Source organism: Bos mutus, chromosome 3, assembly GCF_027580195.1.
Source record: "Bos mutus isolate GX-2022 chromosome 3, NWIPB_WYAK_1.1, whole genome shotgun sequence".
Taxonomy (NCBI): domain Eukaryota; kingdom Metazoa; phylum Chordata; class Mammalia; order Artiodactyla; family Bovidae; genus Bos; species Bos mutus.
Window position 1 is genome coordinate 76,845,803 of NC_091619.1, and position 20,958 is coordinate 76,866,760.

Genomic DNA, 20,958 nt, shown 5'->3' on the forward strand with positions numbered 1-20,958 from the left:
TCATTTTCTTTTAGAAACAAAGTCATGGAAATTCTCTCCATTTTTACAAATAGGATTATTGAGGCTCATCAAGGTGAGGGGACTTGCTTCAGAATCTGGAATGTCCGCACTGTCTAGTATGGTAGTTACAAATTATGTATTGCTGTTGAGCTTTTAAAATGTGGCTAGGTCTGCTGGGAGGTGTGCTGTGGGTGTAACAGACATTGGATTTCAAAGAATTTGTATAGAAAAGTCATGTAAAATTTATCCATGAAGTTTTGTATTTGACATGTCAAGTTATCATATTTTGGATATATTGAATTGAGTAAAATATACTATTAAAATTAGTTGCACCTGTTTCTTTTTATGTGTTTACTAAAAAATTTTAAATTGTTAATGAGCTTTGCGTTATATATAATACCAATTGGATAGCGCTGTTCTAGACCATAAAGCTATTGCCGCTACTTGAATACTCCATGGCCAATATTCATTCCCATCCAAATGCTCACTTTAGAAGAGGCGGTAATAAGGATAATGATTGTAGTTATTATTTATCCACTTTCAAAGTTTCTAAGCACTTTACATGCATGAACTGATTTAACCTTATGATAATTTCATGACCTATTATTTTATATGTAATAGATCATTTTATTTTGCAGATGAGAAACAGAGAAATGCAGTAAACCACAGATTTAGTGGAGTCAGAATTCAGACTTAGCCTGCGTCTAAGGCTTCCCAGGTGCTATAGTGGTCAAGAGTCTGCCTGGAGTGCAGGAGACACAAGAGAAACGGGTTTGATCCCTGAGAAAGAGCCCCTGGAGGAGGAAACGGCAACCCGCTTCAGTATTCTTGCCTGGAAAATTCTGTGGTCAGAGGAGCCTGGAGGGCTACAGTTGGAAAGAGTCGGACACGCACACACACACATGGTCTTTCGGAAAGCTTTAGTGGCTGCCTCAGTTGGGTAAGTCCCAAGGAGACATTTGGATTGACTCACTTTATTTGTGACCTACTATAAATCAAGCTTGGAGAAGGCAATGGCAACCCACTCCAGTACTCTTGCCTGGCAAATCCCATGGACGGAGGAGCCTGGTAGGCTGCAGTCCATGGGATCGCTAGGAGTTGGACACGACTGAGCGACTTCACTTTCACTTTTCACTTTCACGCATTGGAGAAGGAAATGGCAACCCACTCCAGTGTTCTTGCCTGGAGAATCCCAGGGACGGGGGAGCCTGGTGGGCTGCCGTCTATGGGGTCGCAGAGAGTCGGACACGACTGAAGCGACTTAGCAGCAGCAGCGTAAGTCAAGCTGCATGTAAGAGACTTTAAATATTATCTCATTTAATCTTTGCAACAGCCCCATTAAATAGTTACTAGTCCTTTTTATAGGTAAGTAAACTGAGGCTTAATGAGACTGTGCAACCTGCCCAAAGTCACACTAGGGACATGGTGGGACTCAGTTCATAATCTAGCCTGAACCTCAAGCTGCTACTCCATCACTAGGCCAGTTTGTGAAAGAGCTCCACCTGAATCTCCTTGGGGGTGCTCCCTAGGTGAAACCCCCTGAGGTATTGAAGCAGTCTTTCTGGGGTAGGCTTTGGGAATTTGTTCTTAGAATTGCTTCAGGTGACCCCCACCGTTGGCCACCTTTGGCGATAACCACCCTATCTGAGTTTTTCATTTTCCTGGGAGTCTCACCTCTTCAGTCTCTCCTGTGAGCTGATGAAAACTTAGGGGGAAAAAAGGAAAAGGAAACAAACAAACAAAAACAGTATTTCCCTTAGGCTACCTCAGTGGGGCAGACTACTCATTTCCCCAGGTCCCTGCTTCCTTCAAATCTTATCATCATCTGCCCTAAAAGGCAGGACGTAATGACTTAAGTAAGCAGACATAAACATAGGCTTCAGAGATAAAACAACAAATCCTCCTGAAGACATCCTTAGAAACATCTAGGCAGTTCAGGGTTGTGTCTGAGATGAGAGAGGTGGGGATTTAGGAAGTATAGAGGTGGGGCGGATGGGAGGAAGGAATGTAGTGGGAGACTCATAGGCTCCCTAGGTGATTTATGGATTCTTGGATGATTCCATAAGAACCACTGGATGTGAATGAAGGCACAAAGTGAATAGAACTAAGTGACTTTTGGGGGCTGGGGTTGTGTGTATGTGTGTGGAGGGGGGAGGTTGGGGTTGTATGTATGTCTATAGTGTGCATGCAGGCATGCTTTTTTTGCAGCCTTGTTTGCAGGTAGACAAGCAGTTGCTTTACGTGACAGATTCAGAACTTCTGACTAGCACACAAATATAAAATTAGGCACAAGGTTTCATGGCAACCCAACTCGACATGGTAGCAAACAAGAATTGTTTGAGAATCTGAGAAAGAAGCCAACATTGTGTGTGTCACAGCTAGCCTGCCTTCCTTTGACCAATTTCTCCTAATTTAGCAGTATTTCCGTTCCTACCCTAATTTCCCCTGGTTTGTAAACTACGTCACTTAACTGAACTCAGCTCCAGACTTTAGAAAAACAAAATGTTGTATTTCAGCAATGGTTTTTTTGGCGTTTCTACCTCTAAAGAATTTTACTTGATTCCAATTTTTTCCTTTCACTCTTGGAAGACTGTAGTATCAGTTATGTTTCCGTATTCCTCCTTTTCTAATGGAGTGTCTAACTCAGTATAATGCAGTGTTTGTTAAATGTGATTAAAGATTTCAGTGTCTGGTAAAAACCAATATTTACCAGGGAAATCCCGCCAACATAAATGCGCAGGCAAGGTAGAAAATATTGGCTCAATCTCCCCCTGGACACACACTTACAAACAAGGACTGTAGATGTTTTCCATGTCACTTCTGACATTTCTGGCCTCTTGCTTTGCAAGTTTCACACATGTATCCATTTAACACAGGTTCTGAACAGTCTTAAAACTGGGATAATCTAGGTAATTGACTCCAGTATTAATTTTTTGAAGTTGTTTTCCTATTAGCTGAGGTTTGCTGTTGTTTGTTTTGTTTCTGCTCTGGTGGTTCTTCTAGCATTTATCATACACTGTCATGTAATTTAGTTTAAAAGGCTTCCTTGAATTATGAGAACTAGTAGTATTCAAAATAGTAAACAAGGGAATACTGATCTTTTACAAAGTAGATTATACCACAAAATTTATTTGCAGAAACATACAACAGACATTTTGAGATTAAATCAGTCTTGTTGAGTGATTGCTTTCATTTAGTAAACATTTACTGAATTGAATTTATTCACTGATTGAATTTATTGAATGAATGAAATACTGGTATACTTTGAATGAATTTCAAATAGTTGTAGTTTGGATGTGAAATTATTTTTCTGAAATTGAATAGCCCGGGCAGCCAGCAGACAGAAGGCCCCAGCTGGCACCTGGCACTACAGCCTCAGGAGAAGGACTGGAGAGGTGGGGATTGAGTGAATTTCACATGGCCAAAGCTCAGGACCAAGCCTGTAGCAAAAACGTGAAGCTGTATGTTCCTATACCACACTTCTTCTTATGTACAGAGGGCTGGGTCTGAAATGAGGAAGACAGAATGACTCATCTACAAAAAGGGCCACTGAGACTGCCAATGGCAAACCTTGAACAGAGGCTGGTAAGCAGCAAGCACTTAATAAATGCTTGCCTTATAAACAAGTAAAATGAAATGTGATAGCCTACTATAATTTATAAGTTCAGTGTGGAATGTTCTGATTAAGACTTAGGCTCAAGAACAGTTTCTAAGTCTAGTCATTGTGATAAAATTCCTTTGGTTACTTTCTCTAACTGCAAATACTCAAGAGCTTATGCTTCAAAAACTGAGGACCATGGGAAGGATGGATAAGGATAATGTTAATCAGAGCCAACATCAATTGAGAGTCTGCCTGAACAAAATATCTCTGATCTTCAAAACAAGCTTGTGAGGTAGATTTCATTACCATCAATGTATAGATGACAGAACAGGGAAATGGTGAATGAGGCTGGGGAGGTGGCCTGAGTGTCTGAACTCAATAATAGGCCCCAGTTGGGGCACAAAGAAGCAAAAGACAGGTTGTTGTTGTCCTCAAGGAATGTGTGATCTTGAAGGGGAACAGGGATGTTCAGACACAGAAGGCAACCAGCAAGGGCACACTGTGGGCTGTGGGCTGGATTACCCAACAGGGAGTGGGGGAAGCTAAAGCACGCTTGTGCTTGGAACAGAGCAGGTGCTTATATGTCTGCGGAAGTGTGCTGAACTTAACTGAGTTAAAAGCCAAATAAAGGTAATTGTAGATGAAAAGATGTGGAGTTCAAAATGAAATGCAGGGGGTGTTGAAGAAAAATGGTTAGAGAATAATGGGGAGCAGACTGTGAAGTGGAGGACTCTGGACTTGATGTAGGAGCAGCAAGGAACTCCTGGAAGCTCTTGGGGAGGGGAGAAACACAAGGAAAGAGGGAATTTAGGACAATTTGACCAACAGGAATATGTAAGATGACTCTCAGTGGGAAGTAGCTAGAGTTAGGGATCCCAGGAAGACCCAACTGTAGGGATATAAATTAAAAACAACACAGGCTAGAAAAGGTAGTGACAACAGAATGGAAGAGATGAGTTCTAAGTAACGTCTGGAAGCAAAAAAAAAAAAAAAAAAATATATATATATATATATATATGCCATTCATAATAAGGCAAAAATGTATGTCATTCTCAATAAGAGATGACCAGGAAGAGGAAGGTGTCCAAAAGGTTCCAGGGAGAGGAAGGTGTAGCTATAGTTTCTAGTCTTGGAGTGGACATAAGAACAGAACTGATATGAGGGAGACTGATATGAGGGAGTTGGGGTAGGTGGGGAAATGTTAATTTGGACTGCTTGGAGTTTCATGTGATACCCATATAATTGTAAGGACTTGGGGTGTGGACTGAGCTCCAAGCATGGATTGCTGCCAAGCATTATGAGCTGGGGATTATGAGCACACACTCCCTGTCCATGACTCTCCAGGGCTTGTGTCTATCTTCTAATTGATTCCTAGAGAAAGACCAGTAACAAATATAAGATTCAACTAGTTTATCTCACCAACTCCTTGCTCTCCTCCACTGTCTCCTCCCCCATCTCCTCAGGTCCCAGTTGCAACACAGTCAAAGCAAAGCTAAGAGTGATACAAGTCTTGGGTGATTTCTAGTTCTGAAAGGCATAAGCCTAAAGCAGGAGATTTCTCTCTTCTCAACATCTGCAAGGAAGAAGGCCAAGTTCTCCACAGAGAGGACCACTAAAACTGGAAGAGGCCCAAGAGACCCATCATATTTAAACCAACTCCTTGGTTCATAGGTGATGAAACTGAAGCCAGGAGAATTGAACTGACATCTCCAAGATCATGCAGCCATTCCCTCTGTGAAACAGCAGGGACCAGTTTTGAATTTTTACGGAAACTCTTGTTACCACTTTACTGTGTCTCATCTCTGACTGGCAACAGTTAAAGTACTATTCAATTAAACTAGTATTTGTGGATACATAACAGATGTCAGTCCCCATGCTAGACACAGAGGATGCCACAAGAGTAAACAGAGCAATCACTGACATTGAGGCACTTACAGAAAAGAAAGAATGTTTTGAGAATAGGAGTAACTGCTTTTCCTTGTGTAGGAGTAGTAGAGAAGGCTTCCTGGAGGAAGCTATACCTTGGCAAGGTTTTAAAGGATGAATAGGAGTTTGCCTGGCAAGAAATAGAAAAAGAAAGAAATATACTTTATAAGCAAAAGGAATAGCATAAATCGAAGGAAAGAGATGGTACAATACAGTATTTGGCATTCCTTTAAGAGTTTAGTAGTTTTATCATAATTAAGGGAGAGAGGGAACAACAGGAGAGGCAAGCAGAGCACTGCTAGGAATTTTAAAAGTATGTGTATAGGGGGTGCTGCTGCTGCTGCTGCTAAGTCGCTTCAGTCGTGTCCAACTCTGTGTGACCCCATAGATGGCAGCCCACCAGGCTCCCCCGTCCCTGGGATTCTCCAGGCAAGAACACTGGAGTAGGTTGCCATTTCCTTCTCCAGTATAGGGGGTAGGGAAGTGAAAAACATGGAGAAAACATCCACAAGGGCCCTGTGTGATATTCTCTAGAGTTATAGTTAGCATAAGAGATATATGAAGTGTTAGAGAGCAAAAGTCAACAAACTTTGAAAAGGACCAGATAGTAATTATTCTGGGCTTGTGAGCCACATGGTCTGAGTTGCAAATATTAGACTCTGCTATTTATGCATGAAAACAGTCACAGATAATACAAAAACAGATGCATGTGACTGTGTTCCAATGAACCTTTATTTGCAAAAACAAGTATCCATCCCAAGGGCCATATTTGCCAATCATTACTGCAGAGACATCCTGAGATACTGACATCACCTATGGGAGAAAGAACAAAGGCATGCATCTTAATCCTTGCAACCTACAAATATACTATACTACCAGGCAAAAGAGGATTAAGGTTCTTGATGAAAATAAAGTTGCTAATGGGCTTCTCAGGTGGCACGGTTGTAAAGAATCCACCTGTCAATGCAGGAGATGCAAGAGACATGGGTCAATCCCTGGGTTGGGAAGATGCCCTGGATTAGGAAATGGCAACACACTCTAGTATTTTTGCCTGGAAAATTCCATGGGCAGAAGAGCCTGGCAGGCTACAGTCGATGGAGTCACAAAGAGTCGGACATGATGGAGCACACACACTGCTAACGAGTTAACCCTAAAATAAAAATATTATTTTAGGGTTATCTAGGTGGGCCTAATGTATAAGGGTTCTTAAATGTGGGAGAGGAAGACAGATGAGTCAGTGTCCGAATGATGGAATGTGAGAAATATTCAACTGACCACTTCTGGCTTTGAATATGGAAGAGGGCCAGGAGCCAAGGAATGCAGGCAGCCTCTAGAAGCTGGAAAAGGCAAGAAGATGGATTTTCCCCTAGAGATTCCAGAGAGGAACACATCCCTGCTAAAACCTTTTAAGCTATGAAGTTTGTGAAATTTCTTACAAAGGCCGTCGATAACTAATACAATATGCACGTGAGCTAAACCTTCTGAACACTGTGGAGAAACTCTCCAGCTTCCAGAGTTAAGAACTCAGGTATAACAATCATTTCAATGCCTCATTCAAAAGAAAAGGGAAGGTTAAAGAAATCTGGATTTGGATGTGGGGAAATTAGGCAATGCTTCTGGGAGTGTCTAGAATAAGGAGCCTCTTTTACACCAAACAGGCTTTATGGCTCTCTGTATAAGAGGCATTATAACAAAATATCCCTTGATTTGTGTTTCTCCAGGGGCTCCCAGACTTACACACTTGGGGATGTAGACCTCAGGAAAGAGAACTTGTGTATGTGAGGGTGTAGATGAAAGTCCCAGAGCAGGTCCTGTATGCAGGCTCAGAGCGGGGAAGTAGGTTGTCAGACATCAGCCCCTGACTTTCTATTCTGCCCGCAGCTGGCCACCCCCTTGCCCTCTGCTATGCCACTGTACCATTTACGTCACAGGGAATACAGTTTGCTGCTCTGAAATGTGTGTTATGAGGGAAATGAGAACATGATGCCGGTGGCATTTGACAAAGGAGGCAGCAAGCCAAAGACGAGCTCGGGCAGGCCTGGCAGTGCTGGGAGGGGTCATTTCAGAGACAGCCACCACTGCTGGGCACTCAAAGAGGTAGGTCAACTGAGGTCAAGGGCCTCTGCCCAAGAGCCCACTCAAACTGCCTTCCGTGGTATGGGGGAGGCCATGATTCTAACCTCCCTTCCACACTGCAAACATCCTGAAACCAAAGAGTTCCTCAAGCAGCTGACACAGTGACTTCTCCTCCATAGCCAGGTCCTTGCCCAGTGGCTACCTGATTAATAGTAAAATCCAGGAGACAGTGAAGGCAGATCTCACAACAATACGAATTCTCACCATAAATTCAAGAAGCACATTTCAATGTACAAAACATCCTCACATACACGGTCTCAAATGATCCACTTAAGGATGCTACGCAGTGAGGATTAGCAAACCTCCATTTAGCTGGGGATTCCCTGGTAGCTCAGTGGTAAAGTATCTGTCTGCCAATGCAGGAGACATGGGTTCGATCCCTGGGTCAGGAAGATCCCCTGGAGGAGCCAATAGAAACCCTCTCAGTATTCTTGCCTGGGAAATGCCACGGACAGAGGAGCCTGGTGGGCTACAGCTCATGGGGTCGCAAAAGAGTTGGATAGGACTTAGCGACCAAACAACAAATACCATTTTGTGGAGGAGGATCTGAATTTCACAGGCACTAAGTGACTGGGCTCACACTCCACAGCTCGGAGCTGGAGGAGTTGGGCCTGAACCCAGGTCTTCAGTGTCTTAGACTGGGAGTTCATCTGCATCTCAGAATCTCTCCTCCCTCCCTGCCTTCTCTTCCTCTCTACTTTCTGGAAACACTGAGTATTTACTATGTACCAGACAACATTATCCAAGACCCCATGGATATAAAGTTAACTAGGAAGGTTCTGGACCTGAAGAAGATCATAGTTTGGCAAGGGAGGCAGACACGTCACTGTGCAAACTGATACAACCTAAAATTAAGACACTTATTGAGTACTCTCTGTGCTAGGTACTGTATGATTAACATTTAACATCGTATGATGTAGATATTATCTTCCTTACTTTACAGGGAAGGAAATATAACTTTAGACTCATTCAGTTCAGTCACTCAGTCGTGTCTGACTCTTTGCGACCCCATGAATCGCAGCATGCCAGGCCTCCCTGTCCATCACCAACTCCCAGAGTTCACTCAGACTCACATCCATTGAGTCTGTGATGCCATCCAGCCATCTCATCCTCTGTCGTCCCCTTTTCCTCCTGCTCCCAATCCCATCCCAGAGTCTTTTCCAATGAGTCAACTCTTTGCATGAGGTGGCCAAAGTACTGGTCTTTCAGCTTTGGCATCATTCCTTCCAAAGAACACCCAGGACTGATCTCCTTTAGAATGGACTGGGACTCATTAAGTACCTTGTAATTTGTAGCCAGATCCCTGTTCTGTCTTAATTCCCCATCTCACAGTCTTGGCCACTCTGCTGTGCTATGTCACTGTACTCACAAACATAGAGCTCTATGCCAGAACAGTGAAAGAGCGAAGAAAGATGGCTTGTAGGCCCAGAAGAATTAGAGAAGGACACTTTCCCTAGAAAGTGGATATGTGCATATATAGCAGCAGAGAGGAATGAACCAGGTCATTTAAAGATGATCTTTAAGTTTGATCCCTGATTCTAAAAACTGAACACTAGGAGAGAGTATCCCAGAAAATTGATACCATTTAAAAATATTTTTTTCTGAGCAACTATCACATGCAAAGCATTATCTGGGGATTTCATGAGGAATCAGATTCAGGTCCAGCTCTGAAGGAGGTAATCCTGTATTTGCACTGAGAGAGGGGAGGTGAAACCACTTCTTAAGAGTGGTGTAGGGTAGAAAAAAGACTTCTGAACTGGGAGCAGGGAGATCTGGATTCCAGTCCCAGTTTTATCACCAGTTCATCCAGTAAGCCCCTCAGCCTCTCAGTTCCATTTCTGTAGCAAATCCAGTGTTGAGACAGATGATATCCAGGGCCTCTTCTAGCTCTGATATTCTACTATTCTGACTCATGAGGAAGTAGAGGATAAGAGCTTACCTGGAGCAGTAGGCTGGAGAGGGAGAGAGCCGTTGATCTCATCAGAAGCCATCCCATAGGAGGTGCCTTTGAATCCTGAATCCTGCCAGTGCCCACCAGCCTCATTGGTCCCCTGCCCGTTCTCTACTCTCAACCTTGCAGAGGGTCCTCTAAATAATGAAACCACAAACCAGTGCCCCAAGAGATCAACATTTTTAAGATGCCCTGTATATATCCATAGCACCAAGTAGCTACTTGAAGGTATTATAGTATTATTATGCTGTTGTTATAAAATTACAGTAACTGACTATTTACTGGGTGTATTCTATGTGTAAGGTGCCACAAGGAGTGTTTTGCTGACAATTATCTACTCTTATTGCCAAAGGTAAGCAGTGTGACTATCTCTACTCTAGAAATGAATCTGTGGGTGGAGAAGGTTAAATAACTTGCCTGAGGCCACAGGGCAACCAGTCCATGGCAGAGCCTATACTCCCACCCAGGACTGTCTGACCCCAAAGGCATAGCTCTTCATCCCCCTGCTAGATAATCTGTGATGCTTCCAATCTGGGTATCCTTCCTTCTCTTTAGTGTGCAATGAGCAACTGAAAAGTCTGTAAAGTAGCCTGTACAAATCATACCAAATACTCACCTTACAGTTTGCAAAGTGCTTTCTCATAAATCCATCATCTGATTCTCATGGAAGCCATAGAGTGAGATGGAGCATTATTTCCATTTTATAGAAGAAGAAACTGAGTCTCAAGGGAAGTGAGTAACTTGAAGTTCTCTTAAACCTCCTTGCCATGCTAATCATGTACTCATCTAAATTTCTGAGGCATTATTTTTCAGAACATTGTGTCATGTATCTTAAAATGTATCCAGTTATTTATATTTGGATTGCAGCATGGCTAACGTAGGGCCTTCCCGGAGAGAAACGACCAAATGGCAACTGGTGTTTCCTTAAATCTTCTTCCAGGACTCAGTGTAAGTAATTTCCAAACAACTAAGAATAGTCCAGTGAATCCCAACTGTCACAATAATACATCTTTTTTTCTTTCAAAATGCCAGTACACTCATTGAACCCTATCCTCTTTACTGAGTTGACAATGTTTATATAAATTTCATAGAACATTTTGAGCCTGCTTTTCTGAGGATAAGACTGTATGCAGTGCTATGGAATAGATCATTAAGAACTTTCTTATATATTTTATACAAATCACATCTAAATGCAATTTAGCAAGACTTTGTCTATATCAGATACATATCTATCAAGTCTTCTCAACTGTATACCCCAAGAAAGTACATAGAAGAGAAAGGTAAAAAGAGGCGGCCCTAAGAATAGGAGAGGGAAACTACTTTCTCCCCCACAAATTCATCAAAAGATCATCTGAATGCTGAGCAACTTCCACAAAACAACTTCTGAACGCTAGCGGACACTGGGCACCCAGAAAGGCAGCCCATTCTCTTTGAAAGAAGTGGTGTGATTACTGACTTGATTGCTCTCTCGCCTTTTGACTCTCCCTTTTCTCCCCTAGGTCACCTCCATCTCCTCCCTTCCCCTTCTCTTCTCTACTAAAGATTCTGTGTGAATCTCTCTGGGTGTTCCAGGCAGTGGAGAACACTTAGGGAACTGATTATTGTCTAGATTGGTCTTTCCCCTTTTGACTGCCCCTCTCCTCCTCCTGGTCACCTCTATCTCCCTTCTCCCTCTTCTCTTCTTTATGTAACTCCGTGAACCTCTCTGGGTGTTTCAGACTGTGGAGAACACATAGAAAATTGATTACTGGCTAGACTGGTCTCTCTCCTTTTGATTTTCCCTGTTCTCCTCCTGGTCACCTCTATCTCCCTCCTCCCTCTTCTCTTCTCATGTAACTCTGTGAACCTCTCTGGGTGTCCCTCGCTGTAGAGAATCTTTTCACCGTTAACCTAGATGTTTTATCATCAGTGCTGTATGGATGGAGAAGTCTTGAGGCTACTGTAAGAATAAGACTGAAAGCCACAGGCAGGAGGCTTAAATCCAAAACTTGAGAACATCAGAGAACTCCTGACTCCAGGGAGCATTAATCAACAAGAGCTCATCCAAAAGCCTCCATGCCTACACTGAAACCAAGCTCCACTCAAGAGCCAACAAGTTTCAGAGCAAGACACACCAGAGAATTGACTCCTGCTGCTGCTGCTAAGTTGCTTCAGTCGTGTCTGACTCTGTGCGACCCCATAGACAGCAGCCCACCAGGCTTCCCCACCCCTGGGATTCTCCAGGCAAGAACACTGGAGTGGGTTGCCATTTCCTTCTCCAATGCATGAAAGTGAAAAGTGAAAGTGAAGTCGCTCAGTCGTGTCCAACTCTAGCGACCCCATGGACTGCAGCCTACCAGGCTCCGTCCATGGGATTTTCCAGGCAAAAGTACTGGAGTGGGGTGCCATTGCCTTCTCCAAACTGACTCTAGGGAGCATTAATTGACAAGAGCTCATCCAAAAGCCTCCATACCTACACTGAAACCAAGCTCCACCCAAGAGCCAACAAGTTTCAGAGTAAGACACACCATGCTAATTCTCCAGCAACTCAGGAACATAGCCCTGAGCATTAAAATACAGGCTGCCCAAAGTCACACCAAACCCATAGACACCTCAAAACTCACTACTGGACACTTCATTGCACTCCAGAGAGAAAGGATCCAATGCCACCCACCAGAACACCAACATAAGCTTCCCTAATCAGGAAACCTTGACAAGCCACTTGTCCAACCCCACCCACAGGGAGCAACCTCCACAATAAAGAGGAACCACAAACTTCCAGAGAACCGAAAGGCCACCACAAACAGAGCAATCTAAACAAAATGAAAAGGCAGAGAAATATTCAGCAGGTAAAGGAACATGATAAATGCCCACCAAATCAAACAAAAGAGGAGGAGATAGGGAGTCTACCTGAAAAAGAATTCAGAATAATGATAGTAAAGATGATCCAAAATCTTGAAAACAAAATGGAGTTACAGATGCATAGATTAGAGACAAAGATTAAGAAGATGCAAGAAATGTTTAACAAGGACCTAGAAGAAATAAAAAAGAGTCAATCAATAATGAATAATGCAATAACTGAGATCAAAAGCACTCTGGATGGAACCAATAGTAGAATAACTGAGACAGAAGATAGGATAAGTGAGGTGGAAGATAGAATAGTGGAAATAAATGAAGCAGAAAGGAAAAATGAAAAAAGAATTAAAAGAAATGAGGACAACCTCAGAGACCTCTGGGACAATGTTAAATGTCCCAACATTCGAATCATAGGAGTCCCAGAAAAAGAAGACAAAAAGAAAGGCCATGAGAAAATACTTGAGGAGATAATAGTTGAAAACTTCCCTAAAATGGGGAAGGAAATGGCCACCCAAGTCCAAGAAACCCAGAGGGTCCCAAACAGGATAAACCCAAGGCAAAACAGCCCAAGATGCATATTAATCAAATTAACAAAGATCAAACACAAAGAACAAATATTAAAAGCAGCAAGGGAAAAGCAACAAATAACACACAAGGGACTTCCCATAAGGATAAAAGCCAATCTTTCAATAGAAACTCTTAAGGCCAGAAGGGAATTGCAGGACATATTTAAAGTGATGAAAGAGAAAAATGTACAACCCAGATTACTATACCTAGCAAGGATCTCATTCACATATGAAGGAGAAATCAAAAGCTTTACAGAGAAGCAAAAACAGAGAATTCAGCACCACCAAACCAGCTCTTCAACAAATGCAAAAGGATCTTCTCTAGACAGGAAACACAGAAAGGGTTTATAAACTCGAACACAAAACAACAAAGTAAATGGCAATGGGATCATACTTACCAATAATTACCCTAAGTGTAAATGGGTTGAATGCCCTAACCAAAAGACAAAGACTGGCTGAATAGATACAAAAAGAAGACCCCTATATATGCTGTCTACAAGAGACCCACCTCAAAACAAGGGACACATACAGACTGAAGTGAAGGGCTGGAAAAAGGTATTTCATGCAAATGGAGACCAAAAAAAAGCAGGAGTAGCAACACTCATATCAGAGAAAATAGACTTTGAAATAAAGGCCATGAAAAGAGACAAAGAAGGACACTACATAATGATCAAAAGATCAATCCAAGAAGAAGATATAACAATTATAAATATATATGCACCCAACATAGCATCACAATATGTAAGGCAAATGCTAACAAGTATGAAAGGGGAAATTAACAGTAATGCAATAATAGTGGGAGACTTTAATACCCCACTCACACCTATGGATAGATCAACCAAACAGAAAATTATCAAGGAAACACAAACTTTAAATAATACAATAGACAAGTTAGACCTAATTGATATCTATAGGGTATTTCACCCCAAAACAATGAATTTCACCTTTTTCTCAAGTCCACACAGAACATTCTCCAGGATAGATCACATCCTGGGCCATAAATCTAGCCTTGGTAAATTCAAAAAAATTGAAATCATCTCAAGCATCTTTTCTGATCACAATGCAGTAATATTAGATGTCAACTACAGGAAAAAAAAAAACTATTAAAAATACAAATGTATGAAGGCTAAACAACACACTTCTGAATAACTGACAAATCACAGAATAAATAAAAAAAGAAATCAAAAATATGCATAGAAACGAATGAAAACATGAAAACCCAAAACCTATGGGATTCAGTAAAAGCAATGCTAAGGGGAAGGTTCATAGCAATACAAGCTTACCTCAAGAAACAAGAAAAATTAAAAAAAAATAACCTAACTTTACACCTAAAGCAACTAGAAAAGGAAGAAATGAAGAACCCCAGGGTTAGTAGAAGGAAAAAAATCATAAAAATTATGGCAGAAATAAATGAAAAAGAAACAAAGGAGACTATAGCAAAAATCAACAAAACTAAAAGCTGGTTCTTTGAGAAGATAAAATAGACAAACCATTAGCCAGACTCATCAAGAAAAAAAGAGAGAAGAATCAAATCAACAAAATTAGAAATGAAAATGGAGAAATCACAACAGACAACACAGAAACACAAAGGATCATAAGAGACTACTATCAGCAACTATATGGCAATAAAATGGACAACTTGGAAGAAATGGACAAATTCTTAGAAAAGCATAACCTTCCAAAACTGAGCCAGGAAGAAATAGAAAATCTTAACAGACCCATCACAACCATGAAAATTGAAACTGTAATCAGAAATCTTCCAGCAAACAAAAGCCCAGGATCAGATGGCTTCACAGGTGAATTTTACCAAAGATTTAGAGAAGACCTAACACCTATCCTACTCAAACTCTTCCAGAAAATTGCAGAGGAAGGTAAACTGCCAAACTCATTCTATGAGGCCACCATCACCCTAATACCAAAACCAGACAAAGATGCCACAAAAAAAGAAAACTACAGGCCAATATCACTGATGAACATAGAGGCAAAAATCCTTAACAAAATTCTAGCAAACAGAATCCAACAGTATATTACAAAGATCATACATCATGACCAAGTGGGCTTTATCCCAGGGATGCAAGGATTCTTCAACATTTGCAAATCAATCTATGTGATACACCACATTAACAAATTGAAAGATAAAACCCATATGATTATATCAATAACTGCAGAGAAAGCCTTTGACAAAATTCAACATCCACTTATGATGAAAACCCTCCAGAAAGCAGGCATAGAAGGAACATACCTCAACATAATAAAAGCCATATATAATAAACATACCACAGCAAACATTATCCTCAATGGTGAAAAATTGAAAGCATTTCCTCTAAAGTCCTGAATAAGACAAGTATGCCCACTATCATAAAAGGAATCCAGACTGGAAAATAAGAAGTAAAACTTTCTCTGTTTGCAGATGACATGATCCACTACTTAGAAAATCCTAAAGACACCACCAGAAAATTACTAGAGCTAATCAATGAATACAGTAAAGTTGTAAGATACAAAATTAACACACAGAAATCCCTTGCATTCCTATACACTAACAATGAGAAAACAGAAAGAGAATTTGAGGAAACAAGTCCATTCACCATTGCGATGAAAAGAATAAAATACTTAGGATAAATCTACCTAAAGAAACAAAAGACCTATATATAGAAAACTATAAAACACTGATGAAAGAAATCAAAGATGACACAAATAGATGGAGAAATACACCATGTTCATAGATCAGAAAAATCAATAAAGTGAAAATGAGTATACTACCCAAAGCAATCTATAGATTCAATGCAATCCCTATCAAGCTACCAACAGTATTTTTCACAGAACTAGAACAAATATTTTCACAATTTGTATGGAAATACAAAAAACCTCGAAGAGCCAAAGCAATCTTGAGAAAGAAAAATGGAATGGGAGGAATCAGCCTGCCTGACTTCAGACTATACTACAAAGCCACAGTCATTAAGACAGTATGGTACTGGCACAAGACAGAAATATAGATCAATGGAACAAAATAGAAAGCCCAGAGATAAATCCACACACCTATGGAAACCTTATCTATGACAAAGGAGGCAGAGTACACAATGAAGAAAAGAAAATCTCTTTAACAAGTGGTGTTGGGAAAACTAGTCAACCACTTTTAAAAGAATGAAACTAGAACACTTTCTAACATCATACACAAAAATAAACTCAAAATGGATTAAAGATCTAAATGTAAGACCAGAAACTATAAAACTCCTAGAAGAAAACATAGGCAAAACACTCTGACATAAATCACAGCAGGATCCTCTTTGACCCACCTCCCAGAGTAATGGAAATAAAATAAAAAATGAACAAATGGGACCTAATTAAAATTAAAAGCTTTTGTACAACAAAGGAAACTATAAGCAAGGTAAAGAGACAGCCTTCAGAATGGGAGACAATAGCAAATGATGAAACTGACAAAGAATTAATCTCAAAAATATACAAACTGTTCATGCAGCTCAATTCCAGAAAAATAAACGACCCAATCAAAAAAAGGGCCAAAGAACTAAATAGACATTTCTCCAAAGAAGACATACAGATGGCTAACAAACACATGAAAAGATGCTCAACATCACTCATTATCAGAGAAATGCAAATCAAAACCACAATGAGGTACCATCTCATGCTGGTCAGAATGGCTGCTATCAAAAAGTCTACAAACAATAAATGCCAGGGAGGGTGCAGAGAAAAGGGAACCCTCTTACACTGTTGGTGGGAATGCAAACTAGTACAGCCACTATGGAGAACAGTGTGGAGATTCCTTAAAAAACTGGAAACAGAATTCCCATCAGCCAGTCAGTCAGTCAGTTCAGTCGCTCAGTCGTGTCCAACTCTTTGCGACCCCATGAATCGCAGCACGCCAGGCCTCCTTGTCCATCACCAACTCCTGAAGTTCACTCAGACTCATGTCCATCGAGTCAGTGATGCCATCTAGCCATCTCATCCTCTGTCGTCCCCTTCTCCTCCTGCCCCCAATCCCTCCCAGCATCAGAGTCTTTTCCAATGAGTCAACTCTTCGCATGAGGTGGCCAAAGTACTGGAGTTTCAGCTTTAGTATCATTCCTTCCAAAGAAATCCCAGGGCTGATCTCCTTTAGAATGACTGGTTGGATCTCCTTCCCATACGACCCAGCAATCCCACTGCTGGGCATACAGAAACCAGAATCGAAAGAGACACGTGTACCCCAATGTTCATCGCAGCACTGTTTATAATATCCAGGACATGGAAGCAACCTAGACGTCCATCAGCAGATGAATGGATAAGAAAGCTGTGGTACATATACACAATGGAATATTACTCAGCCATTAAAAAAATACACTTGAATCAGTTTTAATGAGGTGGATGAAACTGGAGCCTATTATATAGAGTGAAGTAAGCCAGAAAGAAAAACACCAATACAGTATACTAACGCATATATATGGAATTTAGAAAGAAGGTAACAATAACCCTGTATGCGAAACAGCAAAAGAGACACAGATGTATTGAACAGTCTTTTGGACTCTGTGGGAGAGGGCGAGGGCAGGATGATAGGGGAGAATGGCATTGAAACATGTAAAATATCATATGTGAAACAAATCGCCAGTCCAGGTTTGATGCATGATACAGGGTGCTTGGGGCTGGTGCACTGGGATGACCCAGAGGGATGGGATGGGGAGGGAGGTGGGATGGAGGTTCAGGATGGGGAACACATGTGCACTCATGGCAGATTCAAGTCAATGTATGGCAAAACCAATACAATATTGTAAAGTAAAATAAATAATTTAAAAAATATTATTTGGGGTTTGGGCTTAACTTATTCTTTGCACACACACACACACATACACATATGTGGTGCTAGGAAAATAGAGATTTAAAAAACAATCTTTGAGTTCACTGAGCCTAATACAGTATACTAACACATATATATGGAATTTAGAAAGAAGGTAACGATAACCCTGTATGCGAGACAGCAAAAGAGACACAGATGTAAAGAACAGACTTTTGGACTCTGTGGGAGAAGGTGAGAGTGAGATGATTTGAGAGAATAGCATTGAAACATGTATATTACCATATGTGAAATGTATCACCAGTCCAGGTTTGATGCATGAGACAGGGTGCTCAGGGCTGGTGCACTGGGATGACCCTGAGGGATGGGATGCGGAGGGATGTGGGAGGGGGGAACACATGTACACCCATGGCTGATTCATGTCAATGTATGGCAAAAACACTACAGTGTTGTAATGTAATTAGCCTCCAATTAAAATAAGTAATTAAGAAAAAGAAAAGAAAGATTAATAATGTTTTGTTTCTCTGTCTTACATAATCAGACTCTCTGACTGCTAGAGAAGGTGGTACAAGGTTTGCAAGGTTGTATGGGAGAAATATCAATAACCTCAGATATGCAGATGACACCACCTTTATGGCAGAAAGTGAAGAGGAACTAAAAAGTTTCTTGATGAAAGTGGAGAGTGAAAAAGTTGGCTTAAAGCTCAACATTCAAAAAACGAAGATCATGGCATCTGGTCCCATCACTTCATGGGAAATAGATGGGGAAACAGTGGAAACAGTGTCAGACTTTATTTTTTTGGGCTCCAAAATCACTGCAGATGGTGACTGCAGACATGAAATTAAAAGACACTTACTCCTTGGAAGGAAAGTTATGACCAACCTAGATAGCATATTCAGAAGCAGAGACATTACTTTGCCAACAAAGGTCCATCTAGTCAAGGCTATGGTTTTTCCTGTGGTCATGTATGGATATGAGAGTTGGACTGTGATGAAAGCTGAGCGCCAAAGAATTGATGCTTTTGAGCTGTGGTGTTGGAGAAGACTCTTGAGAGTCCCTTGGACAGCAAGGAGATCCAACCAGTCCATTCTGAAGGAGATCAGCCCTGGCATTTCTTTGGAAGGAATGATGCTAAGGCTGAAACTCCAGTACTTTGGCCACCTCATGGAAAGAGTTGACTCCTTGGAAAAGACTCTGATGCTGGGAGGGATTGGAGGCAGGAGGAGAAGGGGACGACAGAGGATGAGATGGCTAGATGGCATCACTGACTCGATGGACGTGAGTCTGGGTGAACTCCAGGAGTTGGTGATGGACAGGGAGGCCTGGCGTGCTGCGATTCATGGGGTCGCAAAGAGTCGGACACGACTGAGCGACTGAACTGAACTGAACTGATGGTGTTTATCAGAGCAATTTCCAAGTGAAACAACAGGGATGAATCTCATAAATGTAAATGTCAAACAACAGAAATAAAATATTAAAAAGCACATAAAAATATGAGGTAATTTATATAAAGTTCACAAGAGGGAAAAATGAATCTGTGATGTTGGAAGTCAAGATAGTGCTTACCTTGAGGGGGGTTGTGACTAGGAGGGGATTTGAGAGAGCCCTTTTGTGGGGCTGACAATGATGCTTTTCTTGTTGTGGATACTGACTGCATGGGTATATTAATTTTATAAAAATTCACTGACTTCTACACCTGTGATGTGTGCACTTTTATTGCATTTCAATAAAATGTTTCTGGGGAAAAATAACTCTCAAACTTCTTGGGCCTTGACACCTATCACTATCATCTTGTTTTTTCCATCACGTCTGTTTCCCTTGTGGCTCAGAGCATAAATCATCTGTCTTCAATGCAGGAGACTCAGGTTAGATCCCTGGGTGGGGAAGACCACTTGAAGGGAATGGCAACTCACTCCAGTATTTTTGCCTGGGAAATCCCATGGACCGTGGAGCCTGGTGGGCTATAGTTCATAGGGTTGTAAAGAGTTGGACACGACTGAGCGACTAATACTCTATTTCCCTTTGGAACTTCTCAGTGGGCAGTGTTCTACATTTAATTCTGAAATTCCTCAACTAACCTCAACCTTATCTGCCCAGTTTTGTATTTTTTCATGGCTAAGAGAGCAAAGCCAACATGGCTTGAAGAAGAAAAGGTTCTGACATTTACAACTGTGAATCTTTGAGCAGTTGCTTGTTCAGTGTGACTTTAAGGATTTCTACCTGTAAAACTGGGGAAATAAAGGTTGCTTCATAAAGTTGCTTCAAAAGGTTATGATTACTCATAATGAGGATTAGATGAAATAATGTGTGCAAAAGCAATTAGAAATCCTAGTATAAAGGCAATCCTGGAAATCTGACCTTTGCCCTTCACTTATCCCCACCCTGCCCAGTCTGCTTGAATCTTCATCTAACATGAATCCCATCAACAGTAATAAATAAAACAACAGTATTCCCCACTACCTGGGAATTCCTGGGAAATTCCCATTGTTTATATTTTCTCTTCTGCTATAGCTGAAAAGCATCACCCTAGGTTAATTAAATCTACCACAAATGCCTTACTCTAATCTCAGCAGGGTTCTAAGTGCAGTTTTATCATCTCCCTACCGATTTCCCATAGTTTTATATGAAAACATTCCCACTGCTCACAAATTTCCACTCCCAGATCTATCTACCCTCTCACTTTTACCAAAGATCCAATTTCCTACTTCACTGGTAAGATAAAGGTCAATTTGAATTCCACAGCTTCACCCCTTTTATGCCTCAGGAGGCTTCTTTATCTTCATGTTTACCTATCCATTTTAGTGTCCCTCCTCATTTTGCTTTGTTTTTCTTTTCCATCTCAATTTCCACCCCCAGCCCACCCAGGACCTTGCTGATTTCAGTTATGTGTTGTTGTTTTGTTGTTGTTGTTTAGTCGCTAAATCATGTCCAACTTTTTTGTGACCCCATGAACTGTAGCCCGTCAGGCTCTTGTCCATGGGATTTCCTAGGCAAGAATACTGTAGTGGGTTGCCATTTCCTTCTCCAGTGGATCTTCTTCACCTAGGGATCGAAGCCACGTCTCCTGCATTTCAGGTGAATTTTTTACCACCGAGCCAGCCCAATTTCAGTCACACCCTCACTCATTTACCCCTTTAGCATTTGTTATTCATGACGTTCA

General features: G+C 41.2%; 1 protein-coding gene across 4 annotated transcripts in view; it reads right to left on the reverse strand.

The window, feature by feature from the left end:
* PDE4B (phosphodiesterase 4B) overlaps nt 1-20,958 on the reverse strand; it is a 548,634-nt gene that overhangs the window by 59,761 nt on the left and 467,915 nt on the right. Inside the window, exon 1 of one of the 4 annotated variants that reach the window (XM_070367886.1) lies at nt 10,231-10,369. The exons of 2 other annotated variants lie outside the window; for them this stretch is intronic. Coding sequence is in view for 1 of the 2 variants with exons in the window: in XM_070367885.1 (XP_070223986.1) it covers nt 9,603-9,654 (52 nt within the window). In the remaining variant the exon portion in view is untranslated. Of the gene's footprint in view, nt 1-9,602; nt 9,752-10,230; nt 10,370-20,958 lie in introns of those variants that run through there. One more of the 4 variants, XM_070367885.1, reaches the window with a different exon arrangement.